This window comes from Fusarium graminearum, chromosome 3, assembly GCF_000240135.3.
Source record: "Fusarium graminearum PH-1 chromosome 3, whole genome shotgun sequence".
In the NCBI taxonomy this organism is placed as follows: domain Eukaryota; kingdom Fungi; phylum Ascomycota; class Sordariomycetes; order Hypocreales; family Nectriaceae; genus Fusarium; species Fusarium graminearum.
In genome coordinates, this window is record NC_026476.1 from 5,922,857 (window position 1) to 5,940,197 (window position 17,341).

Here is a 17,341-nt window from a genome sequence, read left to right on the forward strand (position 1 = left end):
GGGCATTTTCAGTAAAACAAAGTACCTGGTAGTCCATGTATGTAATAGGAGATGAATGCTTCCGAGTGGAACGCGGAGTAATAGACGATGATGATCGCCAGGATTGGCCAAACAGAGTTGAGTGAATGTGAATGACCACGGTATAACTACCGAGCTGTACCGCGTCTTGGATATTATAATCTTGGCTATTGTGGCTCTTGGAACTTACAGTTTCATTATTTACTGTTTTTATATACAAAAGAATCCATTCTGTAAGCCCATACCTTGATACTATTGCTTGATAACATCTAACAAGTATCCTAGACCGATCAAAATGGCACCAGGACCTATCGACGCTATTCCCCCACGCAACCCGACGCCACCAAAAGAAGAATGGCAAAGCTCTAAACAGACGTCCTTCAGACTCCCCGACGGAAAAACGAACATCTGGATTGCCGATACCGATGGTGACTATCTTGTTGGGTCTGGCAACACCACCCTAGCAAGATGGTCAACGGATGAACGACAGACCAGAATCTCCCCTCCTATGATCAACGATGACAGAGCACAATTCGGACCTGTTCTTGAGCTCGAAATATTCAACGCCGATATCGATGACCCAAGCTCACCTTTCGCCTCACATGGCGAGCATGGTGACTTGGCTTTGACATGGGCTTCTGTGTATGCGCTATGGGTTCATCCCGATCACCGAGATGAAGACTTGATAGCTATCTCAATCGACAGCCACAAAATAGGCGAATACATCAGAAGCACGGGATTGGGTGTTTTATCTCCTTACTCCTCGACATCTACACCCCGCGAGACTGTTTACTGGCTTTCGCACGATACATTCTGGCAAGGCGCTGGAGCACCAGACTCGCAACATTGGCTTCAATCACGACCCGAAGTGACAAACTTCCCTGGCTTCAATGGCACAATGGGTGTTTTCGCAAGTCAATTGGGTTTCACACGTAAAGGAAACGTGTGCACAGTTCACCCTGTTCGACCTCCCAAGCCCAGACCCGGCACCGTCATTTACTCTCGTTACATCGTGGATCTAGGCCAACAGCTCCAGATCCGCCACATTGACGCTTCAAACCCAGCGCACTTTGAAGCCTACAAGAGCTGGCAAAATTCAGACCGCGTCAACAAAGCGTGGAAAGAGCGCGGCCCAGATGAACATCACCGCAATTACCTCGCCAATCAACTCGCCGATCCGCATTCCATGTCGTGTGTCTTTGAGTGGGACGGCCAGCTAGCAGGCTATACCGAGATAGGATGGGTGATGGAGGACAATGCGGCGTGCTTCTTCAGATCGGTGTGCAACATCACAGTGGGCGAGCACGATCAGAACAGTCACATCATCGTCGGAGAGGAGCGTTTCCGAGGAGGGAAAAGGTACCAGGCTGTGGCGACGAGCATCAAGCACTGTTGCTTCCTGCGGGACCCAAGGACAAAGCAAGTTATTGCGGAGCCTGAATACGATCTAAACCATGTTCAGATTCAGGACAGGTTTTTGCCGCAGGAGAGGAAGAAGAGGTTCCATCTGCCGCACAAGACGGCTATGCTGTTTGCCCTGCAGCGTGAGCGATTTTTCCAAGAGGCGCACTTTGTTTAGGTTCCTTTTTTTGTACGTAGCTTATGCCGATCGGATTGATTGATAAAAAAAACACGAGATTGATAAAATCTCTTCTCATGTGTCATGATGTAACATCGCTTATGGGCTTGGACACACTTGAGAAGCGGCCGCCAGGGATCGGCAGAGAGTACGTAACTAATTCATGGATGCAGGCCAAGACATTGGACCAACCGTAATCTTATCTGATCATCAACACCCTCTTGTTTTGTTCTTGCACTGTGTCACTGAAATGAGCTATGGAACCTTTTTGCATCGGATGTTTCACTTGTTATGGAGTTGGAAGCCAACCTTCCATTCTCGGGGTCCATTTGGGATGACATACTGTGTACCGAGTACCGGCAGTATTATAGCTCATCGAGGTGTAACATCGTCATCAGGCCCGGTTCGGACGATAACGGCCGACGTAATTTTGTCAAGGGTTTGGGGTTAACAGTTATCTGATCTGATCTGATTCACCTGGGTAGACGATCACGTAAACACCATAGTGAGACATCACGACCTGATATTTCGTACAATCGTACATACTGGGTGTTGAGACACGAATGATCAACACCATGGATACCCGATTCTCTGTCCAAGAGCCGCCTGTTACGCAGCTTCGGCCACTACACACCTACCAGCAATCTCTGCAATCATCAAACGATCAGCTACTACACTGGACAAGTTCATTTGAGCCAAGACCTGACCAAGACACTGCCATCAAGGCATTTGTGAAGATCGTTTCTCGAATTATTATTCTTGACGAGGGAGAGAGCTTTTGCATCCAAGACTCACAACGTGGAGGATATATCTTGGCAAATTCAGATGCTGAAACCGTTAAATTTGTTCAATATGAAGTTGATCAAGATATTCCCACTCAATTCTCTATTGGCGACGGAAAGGTGAGTGCACATGCCGATCTAAGTAGTTGAACAACCCATAGACATGTATCCTAACATTTTCATAGGATGTACAGTTTCACATCGAAGACAATGGCCAGACTCGCCTGACAGTCAAGTCGACAACAGTCCCTGAAGCGGCTCTCCAAGCACTGGGATCCATGTTTGACGACATTCTCGGCCAAGAAAATCAGACTGGAGTCTCCAGTTGGTCTCAGCCCTCTGTCCTCAACTTTCTACCAAGGACCAGTCCCATGGATATTGCTCGTCAAGATGAGACACAATCAAATCATTTCCAAAGTGACTCGAGCAAGACTGGTTTTCTGCATTGTTGGTTTGAACAAAGGGCACTTGAGAGTCCTGAGGCGATTGCAATCGACTACCTAACTGATCTCGACAGCGGCAGCCGAGTCCAGTTCACATATCGACAAGTCTCCAACATTGCGACTACTCTGGCCGCCAGGATTTTAGAATTGGCTGCACAATCGTCTCAGTCGCTCAAGACTGTTGCTGTCCTGATGGGACCGTGCCCCGAACTTTACATTTCTTACCTGGCAGCTTTAAAGACTGGCGTGGCATTCTGTCCTATCGCTGTCGAGGCACCCAAGGAACGAAAAGAGGCCTTGATGGCAGACCTTAAACCATCTGCTGTTCTGACAACGTCCTCTATTTTCAGCTCAGATACTTGGCTAGGTACACGAGACGTTTTGACGGAAGTTGTTGACGTTACTCCTTACCTCGCTTCACCCGACGTTGAGCCACCACAACTGTCGTCCCAATCAACTACAGTAGATAATATAGCCTACGTTCTTTACACATCTGGAACAACCGGTCTTCCAAAGGGTGTAGCAGTCAGCCATCTCTCTGCGTCATGCACCATTTCCTCTCTGAGCACTCACTACAACTTTACTCTCCCACCAGCTGGAAGCAAACCAGTCCGATGGTTCCAAGGCGCTGCACCAACATTTGACATCTCGCTTTTCGAGATCTTCTGGACTCTGAGTAGCGGATCGACACTCTGCTGTGCGCCTCGATATCTCACCCTTCAGAACATCGACAAGGTTGTTACAACTCTAGAAGCTGATATCACGAATATCACACCTAGCTTTGCTAGCCTTTTGGATCCGAAATCGATCAAGGGGTTGATGGTTGGTGGTGAGACACTGAATGCAAGACTCTTGCAGGACTTTGCCCAGTGGAATCCGCCGGGAGATAATGAGGCTACGCATGTGCCTAGAGGCATCTTCAACGGTTATGGTCCAACAGAGACAGCTATTTACTGCATTGCTCAAGCTCATGTCCTTGACAACCAGCGAGGTTCAGTTATCGGAACACCGCTAGCGACTTGTGGCGCTCTGATTGTTGATCAGTCGTCATCTCAAGGTCTACAGCCTGTTCCCATGGGCGCAGTTGGAGAACTTGTCATCACAGGACCTCAAGTAAGCAAGCTTGGGTACCTCAACCGCCCAGAAGAGACTGCGCTAGCCTTCGTCGATGATGCGACGTGGGGACGGGCTTACAAGACTGGAGATCGGGCAAGAGTGGTCTTTGATCCCAATGGCTCACCTGTCATTGAGTTTCTGGGCAGAATATCCGACGATCAAGTCAAGCTCAGCGGCCGACGAGTTGAGCTTGGTGAGATTGAGAGTGTACTAGCAAGCAAGGTCGATGGTGTGAGAGAGACGATGGCTTGTGTATGGAAGCAAGGTGCAGAGTCTGGCTCAGAAAAGGTTGTCAGCTTGGTTGTTGTCGAGCCTCGTGGTGGAGTGAGCTTCGATACTGTTCACCAAGAGTGCTTAGAGGCTGCGAAACTGCATCTACCAGATTATATGAGACCTTTCAGGATCTTGCAGGTAGATACGCTTCCGAGGTCCGCGTCAGGAAAGGCGGATCGCAAGGCCGCCCTCAGAATCGTCAATGACTTACTAGCGAAGGATGGAGGTGTGAGCTGTCAAACGCCTAGTCAGGGTGGCAATTCACATACTCTCCAGCCTTTGGAGGATTCCGATGATGCGAAGCTGGAGAAAGAACTCCTTTATATCGTGCGTGGTGTTCTTGGCGATGGCTCTACGGAGGGCCTTATCGTTACGCCTGTCACCGTCCTAGCAGATGCAGGTATCGACAGTCTTCGAGCAATGCGCATTTTGAGAGATGTCAGAAAGCGATGGCCAGTCTCTGAACGTCCCTCTAGCCACTCATCCCGCGCCAGACTACAGCCATCACTTGCAGTCCTTCTAGACGCAAACGCCACTGTCCGTTCCGTCTTCTTTCCCAGCACAGAGGACATAGAGACATCCATTTCTTCCAGCACAAACGAGTCTGACACGAGGACTAAGCTTGAGGCCTTCGTTGCTAAGCATCTCCCCGAGGCCGTCGAGAAGCTTGGTTTGAAGGAGTCCGACATTGAGATGGTACTTCCTGCGACGAGTACTCAGAGTCAATTGGCTGTCAGCTTTGCCATGGACAAGCGCAACTACATCAGCCATACCGTCTTACGACTCAAGTCTGGCGTTTCTACTACTGCTCTGAAGGATGCTGTCAGTGATGTACTTTCCCGACAAGCCATTTACCGGTCCGCCGTACTTCCCTGTGATGACAATTTGTCTCCGTTTATACAAGCGACTTTGACCGTGGGCGCTTGGCAGGGATTGGTGGGAGAATCCAGTGTAGTTATGCACAAGGCCAGCGATGGGAGACCCTCCTCTGATGCGCAATTGTGGATTGAGCTGGCCGAGGAAGAGCTCAACCTCGAGACTCACAGGCTGTATCATATCCAGGTCGTCGAGTCAGAAGACACCGACAATGGTGGCCTTTTGGTCATCAGCGCCGCGCACTGCATCTGCGACGGACCGTCACTGGAGGTGCTGATGAGCGATATTGCCCGACAGTATGCTGGAATGGAACCTCTTCCGCGACAAGGTATCTACGAGGCCGTCTTCGATTGGGCCTCCAACATCAGCGCGGACACGGACCAGCTGTGGCAGAAGGCTCTCGAAGGATGGGAGACTGAGCCTCTTGGGGCCATCAGTGGTAACAATGTCAAGCCGTCAGCTGCTAGAGCTCGTCAACATGCCATGGTTCAGCATTCCAGCAACATCTCCTGGAATGTTCTCGAGGCCAAGAGCCGGGCACTGGGAGCCTCACCACTCACAATCCTCCAAGCGTCGTGGGCTATGCTCTTGCACATCCTCTCCGAGGCAGACACCGACGATGTCACCTTTGGCAGCGTCCTCTCTGGCCACGACGAGTTTATTCACGCACCGACCTTCTCTGTTGTTCCATACCGCGTTGCTTTGCCCGAGTCACAGTCCGTGCGACAGCTCATTCACAATTTGATGGGCTATTCTCGATTTGCGCAAGGCCACAGACATACTTCCTTCGGCGTCTTCAAGACTCTTCCCTACAACACCGCTCTCGCCCTTCAAGCATACCCTGCGCCTGAATATGGCAGCGATGGCGCCGCTCTATGGACCGAGGTCTCGAACCCTGCTATACGTTATGACTTTGCCATGTTTGCAGAGGTCTTCCCCACGAACCCCAACTCTGCGGATCGCAACGGGAGGTTCGACGACGTTTTCTTCAAGGTGACTTATCGCGATGAGACATTCTCTGAGATTTCTTCTTCATGCATTGTGAAGCAGTTCGCCGCTCTCACTGAAGTTATACTTCGGTCGGTGCCAGATGACTTGGTGCAGACGCTGCCAGCGCGTATGGAGCGAGCTTTGTTATCCGCCGAAGGGACGATTCCTACTAAACCCGATGTTGAGGCGCTGCCCGCAGACCTACGAGAGGCTTACGAGAGAACCCAAGTTCTGCATGCCCAGTTCGAAGACCAAGCTGCGGCTACACCCGACCTCTTGGCTTTGAGCTTCTACTCTTCTCTGGATGCACCTCCCGTTGAGTTGAGCTACGCTGAGCTTGACGCCCGAGCCAACGGTCTAGCTAACATCCTCCGCGAGCAAGACATCGGCATTATCCCCATTTGTATGGAGCGCAGTGTCGAGTTGTACGTCTCAATCCTGGCTATCATCAAGGCTGGCTCAGCATGGTGTCCCATCGATACTACATCTCCTGTTCAGCGACGCACATCACTCATCGCGAGAGCACATAGCAAATTCCTGCTTACAAACACCGAGTCGCTCCCACTGGTCGAGCCTTGTCTTGAACAAGGAGCTTTGAAGGATGTTCAGATCATTTTGGTGGACAAGTACACTGATTGCAAGACATCTATTCGAGCCAAGCCCCGCGATAGTATCGCTTCGTCCAAGGTCAGTGGAAAAGACCTGGCGTATCTGCTCTGGACATCTGGAACAACTGGAGAGCCCAAGGGAGTCATGATCCAGCACAGCGCCGCCGCCCAAGCTATGCGAGACCTGCAAGTACAGGTAGAGCATGAAGACAGCGAGCAAGTGCGAACGCTCCAGCTCTCGGCTTACAGCTTTGACGTCTTTGTTCAAGACCTTTTCTACACCTGGGGCTTGGCTGGTACAGTCATTAGCGGTACAAGGGAGCTTGTTCTAGGAACATTCACTGAGTTCATTTGGAAGTCTCAACCAACACATGCTCACCTTACGCCCTCCTTCGGCGCCAGTATCGCTGTGAATGAGCTCAAGGGTTCCACTTTGCAGTATGTCACGTTCATCGGTGAGAAGCTCACCGAAGATGTCGCTGAAGCCTGGGCGGCTCCGGATATCACCACCCGTGCTTACAACACCTACGGTCCAGCCGAGAATGCAGTTGTTTCGACAATGAGGCGCTTCTATGGCAAGAGCCGTGACAACGCCAAAGCCGCCAATGTAGGTTTCCCTCTGAACCCATGCACAGCTTATGTTATGCGAGAAGTCGGTACTGCTGAAGGTACCAACCGATGGGAGCTCGTCCCACGTTATGGTGTTGGTGAATTGGCCCTCGGTGGTGCGCAGGTCGGCAAAGGATACCTTGCGAACGAGGCAAAGACGACAAAGGCTTTCATTCAGGGTGGTCCTGGTATTGACGAACGCATCTATCTGACTGGTGATCTTGTTCGCTTGAACGACCATGGCTTTGAGTTCCTCGGTCGCAATGATGATCTGGTCAAGATCACAGGCATTCGTATTGAGTTGAGCGAGATTAGCGCCGCGTGCGCAAGTCTGAAGGATGATGATGCGGCAATTGAGCACGTTGAGACGCTATACCTGCAGAGACCTGGTGCGCCTGCTGAAAACAACAACAAGGTCGTTGTCACGTTTGTATCTGTCAAGGCTGCGAATGTCGACACAAGGAAGATCAGGACACAGGTGTTCAAGAGAGCAAAGGATATGTTACCCTCTTATATGGTTCCTGGTCATGTTGTGGTTTTGGATACGACTATGCCTCGAACCGCATCCAATAAGGTTGATCGAAAGTCGTTACAGGCTATCTACGCTGAGTCGGATCTGAATGTGTTGGCTGGTAGGGATGATGTCGCAGGGTCTCAAGGTCTAGGCCCAGCCTCGACACGACAACAATGGACAGCGGAGCAGCTCACTATCCTCAAGACCATTGCTTCCAACTTTAACATCGCAATCGAGAACCTCTCGCCGGAAGATAGTTTGGCAGGTCTGGGCTTGAGTTCTCTGCAAGTGACCAAGCTGGCTTGGCTACTACGACGAGAGCTTCAATGTCAAGTCGGCGTTCTTGATCTCATGAGATGCGAATCCCTCGGTGAATTGGTTGACATCACTTTGAGTCGCATGCCCAAGACTACTCAATCGCAACCAAGCGACACGAAGCCTATTGAGACTTCGTGGCTTGCTCCCATCAAGGCTGCACTCACAGCAAACATCAAAGGCGCTTTACGGCCAAGCGACACAACATCTATTCTACCTGCGACACCAATGCAAGAGTCACTCATCGTCGAGACTATGCTCGAACCGCAAGCTTACTGGGCTCATCGCGAGTTCGACCTAAGTCATCTAGACGAGATAGACTCCCGACAATTGAAGAGAGCTTGGATTGCAGCTGCCAAGCGCTTCGACATTCTTCGAACGATCTTTGTTCCTCTGACTCAACTCGATGTGGAATGCAATGATAACACAGTTGGCTGGGCGAAGGAGTTAGGAGTTCAATCCACCATCCTCCAACTTATTCGAGACAAGCCGACCGTTCGCTGGACTCTGATCTCCAGCGAGCAGAACCAATCTCTGGGTGAAGTGGCTCGGGTACTACAGACAGAGCTTTCCCCTACCACAACAATCGAGCCACCTTGGGCTGTCACATTTGTCGAGGATTCGAACAAGATGATGCTCAGTATGCATCACGCTCTCTACGACGCCGTCGCATCGGACATGTTCCTCGAAGCTGTGTCCAAGTTCTACAACATGGAGCCTCTGGAAGACCTAGGCAAGGTTGCACAATTTGACACAGGCCTTGACTTGGGTCTGTTGCCTTCACCCGTGAAGAGAGATGAAGCGACAGCGCTTTGGAATCGCCGCCTAGAAGAGCTGAGCAAGACTGTCTCTGGAGGCATGCTGAATGCTCCTCTGCCTGACCTGACGCAATCTCGACAGAAGCAGGTCCAGAAGATCCTCCTTGCTAAGCAAGACATTCCTGCTTCTCTATTGGACGCGGCTTTGGGTGTGTCGCTTCCAACTTTGCTTCAATCGGCCTTTGGTTGTGTATTGGCCTCGTACCTCGAATTGGACTCGATCATACTCGGTCACACCGTCTCTCAGAGGGCATTACATCCAGACCTCGAGAACGTGGTCGGTCCTGCTATTGCTACCTTGCCTCTCATCATTCGCTCAAACGCGACTTCGGCCGAGGAGCTGTGGAAGGAGATGGCTCGTGACTCAGCGGAGTTGTTCAAGACGACACACAATCTTCACCCGGTCGATGTGAAGAAGATGCTTAATCGGGGAAGTGGCAGTAGCAATGCGCCATTCCCAGGTCTTTTTGTGTACCATCCCGCATCAGATGATAGCGATGATGGCTCTGTCGCGCACATATTCAACGAGGTCGGACAGGCACTTTCGCTCAATGTTGAGCATCCTCTTGCCTTGAACGTGTTCGAAGGAAACAAGTCGATTGAACTCACTGGTGATGGGCGTCGCATCTCCCAACCACAGCTAGAACTCTTGTTGGACCAGATTCTCGACCAAGCTCGGGTTATGGTTGAAGCTTCACAAGTCCCTCTGTCGCAGCTGCAGAACAGAATGGCAGGACGGCTTCTATCTACCAGTGGCACTGTTACCACGATCGAGAACACCCCAGCAAACCCGACTGACAGTGTCGCTTTGCATGCGTCTCAACATCCAGACTGGATCGCAGCCGAGGAAGTCATCTTCCAATCCTCTGACGATGATGAGGAGATAGTCACCAAGACTGTTACCTACGCCCAGTTGGATACGCTCACCAATGCCATCGCTACGAAGCTCGTGCAACATGAAGCCAATCTTCAACCTGATGATCCTGTGGCCATGTGCTTGGGTAGAGACATCAAGTCGTTGGCAGTGACTTTAGCCATCTTCCGTGCTGGTTTCATTTATCTCCCCGTCGACGAGGATTTACCTTCTGCTAGAAAGCAGCTCCTCATTCGAGACGCGGGCGCCAAACTGGTCATAACCACGGACGAACTTGTCGGCGACCTTGGACTTGATGCGAACGATGATGCCCCGGTTATCACACTGCCTGATGGCCAGGATGATCTCGATGTCATTTCTGCTTGGCCTGTAGCTGAGCACCTCTTTGAGGCTGGTGATGGAGGTTACCTACTGTACACATCTGGTTCAACAGGTCGTCCCAAGGGTGTTCGAGTCTCCAACAGCAACCTTTGCCACTTCGTCTCTGCCTTTAGTAACCGCCTGATCGAACACTCGCCAGCGACAGCTAAGCTAGGAAGTGCCGGCAAGTACCTCAACCTCACGTCGCGAGCCTTCGACCCGCATCTGACACAGCTCTTCGTACCATGGCACCTTGGTCACCGAGTCGTTATCGGCAAAGACCGCACCTCCATGATGGCGAATCTGAAGGAGCTGATCAATGAGTTGAGCATCACCCACTTCGGGTCTGTCCCCTCCGTCTTGACTCAATTGCGATTGAAGCCGGAAGATGTGCCTTCTGTGCGAGTTATTACTACAGGTGGTGAGAAGGCGTCCAACGAGCTTCTCAACACATGGGCCCAAGACACTAAGGCTGGAGATGACAGAGCTGTACTCTTCAACTTTTATGGTCCAACGGAAGTCACCATCGGATGTCTCGGTCATGCAGTTAATCACGATTCCAACGCGCGCAACCTCGGTCTTCCCCTTCAAGGACTCGAGACTGTCCTTCTTTACACAAGTACTTCCTCCGATGACCTTGTTGTCGCAAGAAGAGGCCAGCCAGGTGAACTATGCATCGCCGGTCCCCAAGTCGCATTGGGCTACCTCAACCGTCCCGTCGAAGACGCCAAGAGCTTCCAAACTGTTTCCATTCTTGGAAGTACCAAGAGAGTCTACAGGACGGGCGACATGATGCGCATGATGAAAGACGGGACACTTGAGTTTTTAGGTAGAGCGGATCAGCAAACCAAGATCCGTGGTCAGAGACTCGAGTTGGATGAGGTTGTCGGTTTCCTCAAGCAGGTCGCTGGTGACGCGGGCGACCTGGACTTTGCTGCTGCGGTTGCTTCTAGCGGCAATGGTTCTACCCAGCAGCAGCAGCTTTTGGGCTTTGTCGCCAAGAAGACAAGTGGCGAAGAAGTTGAGCTCTTGTACGACTATGATCGCGAATCAGGCCTACTGCTTGATACCATCGAGCAAGAGTGCCAGGCCAAGCTCCCAGCATTCATGGTTCCCACCATGGTCTGGGTTACCAAGATTCCCTACTTGGCTGCATCAGGCAAGGTTGACACCAAGCTTTTGGGGCGATTGGCAAGCGACTTCGTGGCTAGACAGCGGGATGAGGAATACGAAGACGCCATCGGTCAGAGTCTCAGCACTGGTGATGATCTTAGTCCAGAAGAGTCGCTCGTCGTCGCGGCCATTGAAGAATCTGTGGGTGTCAGTGTCAAGGCCACTTCTAGCAGTGGCATCCACCACCTTGGAATCGACAGTCTCTCTGCGGTAAACTTGGTGTCTATTTTGAGAAAACAAGGTTTCTCACAATTGAAGATGACGCATATACTCACAGCTTCGTGCACGGTTAGTGATATTGCCAGACTCGCTGATAACGTCGCTTCATCCACCGACAGCACTCCGATTGAGACACCTACGTCTACGGATGGTCAACACGACATGCTAGTCAACACTAAAGCTCATACTGTGACAGACCTTAGTCCACTTCTGACTAGTCTTGAAGCGAACAACATCGAGGCTGTACTGCCTTGCCTTCCTCTCCAATCCGCTCTCATCGCTCGCTCCTTGATGTGGCTCAGCGCTTATGACAGCGACTCGGAAGGGCACGATGTACCTTACGTGGCTCAGTTCAATTACCGTCTTGATAGCAACACTGATATCGCCAGGTGGAAGAACGCGGCTGAGCAGGTTCTCATTTCAGAAGCCATGTTGAGGACATGCTTTATCCAGCGAGATGAGGATGGCCAGATATTCCAAGTCGTTCTTCGATCACCGCCTGTCTCGCCGCTACAGGATACTCGAACTGCCGATATTGTCGCTAAGATGCACGTGCAGCCTCCCATCAGATTGCTCGTTACGGAGAACTCTGATGGGGCTACTGTCGCTCTCAAGATACATCACGCACTGTTTGACGGTGTTGCGATCGACTCCATCAAACAGAAGCTTGAGCAAGCGTACAATGATCCAAGCTCTGCATCCATTACCTCAATCCACACCTTGAATGCTCTGTCGAGAATTTCCCACCACTGCAATCCGACAGGTGAGGAGTTCGAGGTCACCAAGCGCTCTTGGCAAGAAGAATTGAGCGGCGTTCAACCATGTCGCATTAAGGCTTCTGACGACGACAACACCAGCGGTTCAATGGTTCGAGCGACACTTTGTTTGGGATACACAACTTCTGAGCTCAATGCCAAGCTCAAATCTGGATCCGACGCAACGATCTCGACCTCTTCAGCGTTCCAGCTAGCGACCAGCCTCTGTCTCGCCCAACTTACTCAACAGTCGTCCATCACCTATGGCTTTGTCATGTCGCTTCGACCTTTACTCGATGATGTCGCCGATAATGTTGACAGTCTTGTTGCACCATGCCTCAACACGCTGATCCGAACTCTTGCTCTGCATGATATGGGTGAGAGTCTTCCCGAACTCGCTAACAGAGTTCACAAGGGTCACACCAATGTCTGTCAAGGAACAATGCCGCTCGTCAGCGTAGACAAAGTCCAGCGCTGGTCTGGCTCGGAGGATAAGTTGTTTGACAGTCTTCTGAGCATCAACATTATCCCCGCCCGCGACGACGAGGAGCCGAAACCAGGACACATGACTGCCTTGCCGACTTCCAGCAGTAGTGACATGGCCCTCGCCATCGACGTTGATCTTCATGCCGATGGCAAGATCGTCTTGACGCTTTCTTCTGCTGGCGCTTTGAACGAGAAGCAGTTGGGCGACGTCGGCCAGCTATTTGAGAAGGTTTTGTACAGCTGTTCTGACAGCAACGTCAAGATCTCGGATATTGTACCTACGCTACTTGCAACCAAGGCACCTTCATCAATCACCCAGAAGGGCTCCAACAGTGGCATTCCCGAATTGAACACAACCGACACCGATTACAAGAAAGCCTTGGCTGAGGTACAAGAAACGATCAGTCGCTTCCTTCGTCTCGACCTCTCAGAAGTATCCTCCAAGCCAGAGTCTACCTCTCTGTACCAACTAGGTCTTGACTCCATCACCGTTCTACCTTTTGTGAAGCAGATCAACAAGTCCAACAAGACGAAATTATCTTCACACACAGTCATCAAGGCGCGTACTATCAAGGGTGTCGCGGAACTCCTACGCGACGCAAGGACCAAGCAGACATCGACCATGAATGGTGTTCCAACAACCTCGGTCGCCAAGCCTGAGATCAACGCTTTGAGTGAGGGCGATATTTATGATAGAACCCTCGCTCGCCTGGCCAAGGACTTGATGTTCGTCGCGACACCCCTCCAAGAGGGCATGCTCAGCGCCTCACTTTCCACAGGTGGGAATGCATATACCTATGTGCATGCTATACAGTTGTCCGACACTGCTCTTGACGCCGACACTCACAACCTCGATCAATTCCTCGCTGCGGTCAAAGACACAGTAATGGCCTGCGAGATTCTCCGAACGAGGTTTATGTTTACGGACGACGATGAATCGCCGTGGGTCGGTATTGTTTCTCCAACTGAACAGAGTGATCTTGTCAATTGGGAAGTCAAGTCATCGCCTCGTGGTAGGGTTCATCTACGAATTCATCATGCGCTTTACGACGCCACTTCCATTCAGGCGATCTGGCGCACTTTGGAGGAGAATTATCTCAGACGGCTCAACGGCGAGGTCTCCCAATCGCCCAGCTTATCGAAGCATCTGTTCCGTCCTTTCGCGAAGACTGTTGCTTCTTCTCAGAAGTCATCAATTGCATTTTGGACCGGTGAAGTTCGAGACTACACTTACACGCCAATTGATTTCCCTACCGACGAGCTTCAGGCATCATCCGCGTTCCATTTCTCGCTGGAAGAGCAGGATCTATCTCTTCTACATTCCATATGCAAAGATCTCGGTGTCACTGTCAAGGCAGCGCTCCAATTGGCATGGGTCAAGGTCCTCTGTGAGTCACTCTATCACCAAGCCGACGTGGTGTACGGTGAAGTCGTGTCCACCGATGCAGATGATGATGTCGCTATCGTCGGACCTACCATCAACACTCTTCCAATGAGGGTCAAGCTTGGAGGTGTGAGCGATGCCATCACTGTGTCTCAGGCTTTGAACCTCGTGCAGAAGCAGATCGACTATGCAAGAGGCACCAACTCAATGGCATCTTTGAGAAAGGTCCAGACACAGTGGCGATCGAGCCAGCAGGGACAGACTTCAGCTGGTCTCTTCCAGAGCCTTTTCGTGTTTGATGGTATTGTGGGTTCTTCTGATGCCGCTAACGCATCGTTGCCACTGTTCAGGCCGGCAGAGGCCAGCTCTGGAGACTCGACTGGGCCAGCCTACGATGATTATCCGCTCATTGTCAGCTTCCATATCAAGGACAATAAGCTCAACGGAAAGTTGAGAGCCAAGATTTCCGCAACAGAGGTCAATGCTATCGGTGAACAATTGTCCGCTTCGCTGAAGAATGTGCTGCACGGGTCGGACTCGCCCGCTATCGACACTAAGCACCTTCGCGTCGCTGAAAAAGTCGAAGTCACAAAGCCAAAGAGCGACACAGTCAAGTCCACGGACTTGAACGGCTTGACCCCAACAGCGGATGCGATTCTCAACGTCGTCGAAAAAGTAATCGGTACGAGACGTGGAGGTAAGAAGATTGGCTACGACACCAAGTTGATCAGTATTGGTCTTGATTCCATCTTGGCCATTCGCTTGTCAAAGCTCTTGAAGGATCGTGTTGGATTGAGTGTGAGCGTGTTTGAGATTATGAAGGGGGCTAGTGTTCGGGATATTGCTTCTCGTACACCCAAGGGTGGAAAGGCATTGGTCAAGAAGGTGACGTCGTCGACGGTGGATGAGGGACTGAAGGCACCGATGGCCAAGGCTCTCGGTATACCAGAGAGTCTTATCAAGTCTGTTATACCAGCTTTGTCTGGACAGAGATCGCATTTGGAGCAATGGGTGCACAATGGTAAGAAGTTTTTCGAGCCACCGTGGGTGTACAGAGTCGACGACTCTTTCACGGAGGACAAGGTATCGAGTGCGTGGGCTGAGCTTGTTCGCACTCACGATGTTCTTCGAACTACCTTTGTTTGTGAGAACGCTGGAGAGTTGCTTCAGGTGACTCTCAATGAACAGTGGTTGCCTCTACAGAACTTCACAACCATTCGGGAGTCAACAAAGACGATCGAGGCCTTGATCCACGATCATGTCTCCAAGGAAAACGTCAAGTCTTCTGACATGAAGAGCCCTGCGGCCCGACTTTCGTTCTTGGAGACTTCTGATGGCAAAGCGGTCGTTCTGAGACTGCACCACGCACTCTACGACGGATGGAGCATCAAAATGGTTGAGAAGGACATGAACCAGACTTTGACCTTGGGCAAGATGGAAGGATCTCATCCGTCGCTGCAGAACATTGTTCGGCAGATGAGAGACATCAGAGACCCTGATGCTGAAACAGCCTACTGGAAGGAGCATTTATCGAACGCTGAAGAAACTGTCTTTGGAACGGTTGATACTGCTACGCCATCGCCTTTTGGTCCACAGTTCAAAGCGACGTTCCCAACCAACATCCCTCAGGCTGCAGTTGACTTGCTCTCTCAGAAGAGTCAATCGCAAACTTCCACTGCCATCATCCTCGCCTACGCCAAGACTCTCGAGAACATAACGCAAACGACACGTCCTACCTTTGGCCTCAACCATGCGTCCAGATCTCTTTCATCGCCTGACGGAACGCAAACTCTCGATTTGACGGATGCAAGCATACCAACGCTCACTGTTACACCATTGTCGGTGGACTTGGTTGGGTCATTGAAGAGTCAACTCGGATTCATCCAGGATCATCTTGCGCAACTTGCATGCTTCGCTCAAGCGGATGGATTATCCAAGATCAGTCCTCGATTCAACTCATACCTGAATATTATCCACCGCAGCGATACCACCCAGTCCGATACCAGCGATGGAGGAGCTTTGCAACGATACAGACTTCCAGAGCCACTGGCGTCAAGTTACTTCACAACTACGGAGCCATCGTCAACTGTGTCTACTGTTGATCAGCTCAGCACGAGTCACTTGTGTGCTCACAGGCTTTTCTTCAATATCATTGTGAGTCAAAGCGATGGTATCAAGATTACCCTCAGTGCAGACAAGGCGATTTGGGGTGGAGATGACAAGATGATTGAGAATTTAGTGCGATGCTTTAGAGATAGACTGGAGGAGGTGGTGAAGGAGCTGGATTAGATGGATCTTTTATCTTGTTTGCATTTGTTCTATATCTTTTCTCTTATTTACTTAGTCGCTATGCCTCATGTTAGTACACTTTGACTTTGTTAGTAGAAAACGAAATATTCTGTTGTTTTAATCGGTTCAGATCGACTGTGACTCTTCTTATCAACTGTCTGTGTCCCCATTTACTTTATTTTAATCCCTGTAGTCACATCTCACTTATTTCTCTCGTCTCTGGCTATGCAGCTTGCTTGCACCTTGTTAATGGCAACGCTGGAAATACCTAGATGTGAGATTTACTCTGCTCGACATCGCAGTCTTGATCGCTGACGGTTTGAGTTGTGCGTTACGGTGACTTTTCTTAACAAAAGTTGATCGGCTTCCGTAGCTCAGTTGGTTAGAGCGTCGTACTAATACTTCAATCTGAATATTCAGTGATGCGAAGGTCTCAGGTTCAAGCCCTGGCGGGAGCAAAGTCTCCAAGTGCCTATCAACATTTTTTTGCATTTTTGAACAATTTTGGTGATAATTTTTAGTGCTGCACAGTGCTCGAGTAATGGTGTTGTGTTTTTTTAGACGTGTTTGTGTGCAGGAAAGAGTTTATCTGAGTCGGGCTAACAGACACCAAAGCCTAAATATGGCGCTAGAAAGAAACACGTTGTTTGAGACAGCCTCCAGACATGACTCTCCATCTTCTTGACACATGAAGTGCGGATCACATTAGACAAAAACTCAAAAAAGCAGATTTCGTATAAGTTGCGTATTAATTGATAGTTTTCTATGGGATAGTCTCATGGTGCAACGCGTTCTCATGACTGTGTTTCGCCGTGCGGGAACATTGGATAGTGCTGCACTGGCGATGTCAATCCACAACA

General features: G+C 50.6%; 2 protein-coding genes and 1 non-coding gene across 3 annotated transcripts; all 3 read left to right on the top strand.

Annotated features, from left to right (window-relative positions):
- Positions 1 to 256: 256 nt before the first annotated feature.
- Positions 257 to 1,597, top strand: FGSG_11027 (uncharacterized protein; the record flags this gene model as incomplete). Its single annotated transcript, XM_011327034.1, has 1 exon — positions 257 to 1,597. Exon 1 carries the CDS (start codon positions 314 to 316, stop codon positions 1,595 to 1,597), a length of 1,284 nt encoding a protein of 427 aa, XP_011325336.1. The 5' UTR covers positions 257 to 313.
- Positions 1,598 to 2,172: 575 nt separating this feature from the next.
- Positions 2,173 to 16,547, top strand: FGSG_11026 (uncharacterized protein; the record flags this gene model as incomplete). The annotated part of the gene is made up of 2 exons (XM_011327035.1): positions 2,173 to 2,499; positions 2,565 to 16,547. 2 exons carry the CDS (start codon positions 2,173 to 2,175, stop codon positions 16,479 to 16,481), a joined length of 14,244 nt encoding a protein of 4,747 aa, XP_011325337.1. The 3' UTR covers positions 16,482 to 16,547.
- Positions 16,548 to 16,844: 297 nt separating this feature from the next.
- FGSG_20777 lies at positions 16,845 to 16,939 on the top strand. Its single transcript has one exon. It is a non-coding gene; the product is annotated as a tRNA-Ile (tRNA).
- The last annotated feature ends 402 nt before the right edge of the window (positions 16,940 to 17,341 follow it).